The 3513-nt window shown below is 55.8% G+C and overlaps 1 protein-coding gene across 1 annotated transcript in view; it reads right to left on the bottom strand.

The window, feature by feature from the left end:
- MASP2 (mannan binding lectin serine peptidase 2) overlaps positions 1 to 944 on the bottom strand; it is a 20382-nt gene extending 19438 nt beyond the window's left edge. Inside the window, exons 1-3 of the mRNA XM_021708998.1 lie at positions 940 to 944; positions 610 to 859; positions 286 to 463 (exon numbers count right to left, since the gene is read on the bottom strand). Of these exons, the coding sequence (XP_021564673.1) occupies positions 286 to 463; positions 610 to 859; positions 940 to 944 (433 nt within the window). The remainder of the gene's footprint in view (positions 1 to 285; positions 464 to 609; positions 860 to 939) is intronic.
- Between the last annotated feature and the right edge of the window lie 2569 nt (positions 945 to 3513).

Genomic DNA, 3513 nt, shown 5'->3' on the forward strand with positions numbered 1-3513 from the left:
TGAGACTCCAACTCAAAAAAAAAAAAAAAGAACTCAAGCTCTGCGCGTCCTCGGCAGCATCCCGCGGGGTGCCTCACCTACCCATCTGTGAAGGAATCTTGGTCCCTGTTTCATCAGCGGCAATGTGGCTTAGCCCAGAGGTGGGCTCAGGCCTCGTGGTGGAGATCATGGTGTTATGTGTGCTGTGTATGATGCAGAACCCTGGGCCCAGGAGAGGTGGGGACACCGGAGGCCTGGCCTAAGTCAAGGCCACCCCGGCTGCAGATGGGCCCTCGCTCGGCTCACCTTCCGCCGCATAGAAGGCCTCGAAGCCCGTGAACAGCTTCTCGTTGGAGTAGTCGGAGCGGAAGGTGACGTCCAGGCTGGATCCGTGCGAGTAGAAGGTGTCGTTGCCCGGCGCCCGCTCCGTGTCCGTGCTCTCCCGCCCGCACAACGTGGCCAGCACCTCGGTCCCCGAGCTCAGCTGTGAGGTCGGGGGTCACGGGGAGGAAAGACAAGGCCCAGTTCTGCCCTCCCTCCCGGTCCGGGGCGTCCCCTGCTCCCCAAGGCCCCTAGCCCAGCCAGTCCTTGGGGAAGCCCCTGACCCCAGAGGTCACCCGCCGCTGGCACCTTGACGAAGTCATACTCGCAGAGATGAGAGAGCTCCAGGTCGAAGTGGGTGAAGTAGAGACGCAGGCGGAACCCAGGGGGCACCGTCAGGGCCCAGCGCTGCTCCTGGTCATTGCCGTAGTCCCCTGGGAAGCCGGGGGACGCCAGGCGCCCAAACACGGGCTTGGGCCACGCTGCAGGCCCAGGAGGACGAGCAGGTCCAGGGGGGCTGGCGGCCAGACCCCACAGCAGGCTCAGGAGGACGAGCAGCCTGCGGCAGGGCAGGGGAGGGTGAGGCCCAGGCCTGCTGTCCGCTCTTCTCCCCGCCAGGCGCTGCGGGCTCCCACCCACCTCATGCTGTGTCCGTCCGGTCGGCCAGACCTGGTCTGCGGCTGCTCCTCTCACCTTTGATCTGTTTGTCTGGCAACCCGGCCCTGGCCCTGGCCTCCCTGACCCTGGGATTCTGGGAATCGACCCCATGACTCCTGCCTGCCCAGAGGTCCGGACAAGGAGGATGGGGCACCCCAGAGGCCATGAACCGGGCCTGGATGACAGCAGCCTGAGAGGAAATCCTGGCTCTGCCCTCCCCGCTTCAGCTCCGTGTCCTCCCACCCCATGTGTGACCTCTGAGGTCAGCCTGGTCTTCATAACGATCTACACAGTGAGGGCCTCTGGGCCGAGACAGTGACTTCTGCTCCCAAACCCCAGATTAAGACAGAGGAGGGAACTTCTGAAAACACATCCATGAGGGTGGGGAATGTGGAGGAAGAGGCAGCAGCACAAAGTTCTAGAAGCTGGAAGAACAGAGACAGGTGTGGAAAACACTGCCTAGAAAGCAACTTCCAAGCTGGCAATGGAGGCCGGAATCCAGGGCACCAGGCCCTCCTGGCAGTGTTTGAGAAGCTAACCAATCCCTACTCCCCATCTGCCCAGGCAGAAACTTGGAGACGTTCTTGGAGAGTAAAATTGGGAGTCCCAGACCCAGCCCAGGGAATGGTAGATAGAAAACAGGGGCATAGCCGGGCTCGGTGGCTCAGCCTGTAATCCCACACCTTTGGGAGGCTGAGGTGAGCGGATTGCCTGAGCCTGCGGGTTCGAGACCCACCCGGGCAACTTGGCGAGACCTCATCTCTACAATAAATCAAAAATTAGCCGGGCGTGGTAGCGTGCGCCTGTAGTTCCAGCTGCTTGGAGGGCTGAGGCGGAAGGATCGCCGGAGCCCAGTGGATCGAGGCTGCAGTGGCCGGGAGCGGCCGCTGCACTCCAGCCTGGGCGACCGAGTGAGACTCCAACTAAAAAAAAAGAAAAAAGAAAACAGGGGCATTAGGCAGAGCACAGTGGCTCACACCTGTAATCCTAGCACTTTGGGAGGCTGAAGTGGGAGGATCGCTTGAGGCCAGGAGTTCGAGACCAGTCTGGGTCATACAGCAAGACCCCTGTCTATACAAGAAATTAGAAGAAAAATAAATTAGTTGGCTGGGTGCCGTGGCTCATGCCTAGAATCCCAGCACTAGGAGGTGGGGACAAGAGGATTGCCTGAGCCCAGGGATTCCAGACCAGACTGGGCAACATGGCAAGACCTCGTCTCTACAATAAATTAAAGGCTGCAGTGACTGTGAGTGTGCCACTGCACTCCAGCCTGAGTGACAGAGACTCCAACTCAAAAAAAAAAAAAGAAAGAAAATGCCATCAGATGTAAGAATAGGACAGCCCAAACTTTGAGCTCATGGTTTAGCACATTAATCACTAAAATTCCTTCATGTTCCCTTAACTGATCAAAACCACAGAAGTGATCATAAGACCACCCTTCCTCCCATCAGAGGTGAAGAGAGTGGTGGTTACCTGTGCTCTATCCTCATTAGCATATTAATTGTTTTGGAAGAATATCTGGCTTTTAGTTGAGAATAAAAGGGCGGGTCTTTTTTCAAAAGACTCATCCATGTCAGCTCCTTCCCCCTCTTCTTCTCACTAATAAACTTTGTTTCAAAACTTTGCTGGCCGCTCTGAAACTCATTTCAGGGTCTAGTCAAAGAGCCCACCTGTTTTGTGCCATTCTCCACCCGGCATCGCCCCTGCTTTGTTTCTGTATGCTTTCACTGGTGGGTTGATTTTGGGGGGCGGTCTTTCTTTCTCATGTTTGAGAATTTCCCAGAATTCCCTGTATGTTCTGCTCATATGTAAGAGTAGGGACTAGGGAGCATGTCGGAGGCTCCAAGCACGGGCAGGGCTTGTCACGTGACTCTCACTGTGAGTGATGCGGCTGAGTCATTTGCTGGTAGGACCCCGAAAGTCATATCTTCGGGCGTTTCCTCCTGAGCTGATCACACCTCCTGGGAAAGTGGGAAAAACCTGGGTGGCTGCCAGATTCTAAGGGTCGAGTTGGGAGGAAGCCTGGGCTCTCAACATCCAATCTCTTGGCTTAGCACCTGTTCTTCTTCTCCTTCTCCTTCTCCTTCTTATTTGAGCTGGGGTTTCACTCTGTCAACCAGACTGAAGTGCAGTGGCACAATCCCAGCTCACCACAGTCTCAGCCTCCTAGACTCAGGCAATCCTTCCACCTCAGTCTCCTGAGGAGCTGGAACTCCAGGTGTGTGCCACCATACCTTGCTAATTTGATTTTTTTACAGAAACGAGGTCTCACTTTGTTGCCCACGCTGGACTCAAACCCCTGGGCTCAAGCAATCCTCCTGCCTCAGCTTCTCTAAGTGCTGGGATTGCAAGCATGAGCCACTGCCCCTGGCAGTTATTATTTTTAGGGAAGGGATCTTGCTTTGTCGCCCAGGCTGGAATGCAGTGGCACCATCATAACCCACCATAGCCTCAAACTCCTGGGCTCAAGTGACCTTCTCACCTCAGTCTCCCAAATAACTGGGGCTACAGGCATGCACCACCATGCCTGGCTGATTTTTTTTTTTTTTTTTTTCA

This window comes from Carlito syrichta, unplaced genomic scaffold (genome assembly GCF_000164805.1).
Source record: "Carlito syrichta isolate Samal-C Ts95f unplaced genomic scaffold, Tarsius_syrichta-2.0.1 Scaffold153889, whole genome shotgun sequence".
Taxonomy (NCBI): domain Eukaryota; kingdom Metazoa; phylum Chordata; class Mammalia; order Primates; family Tarsiidae; genus Carlito; species Carlito syrichta.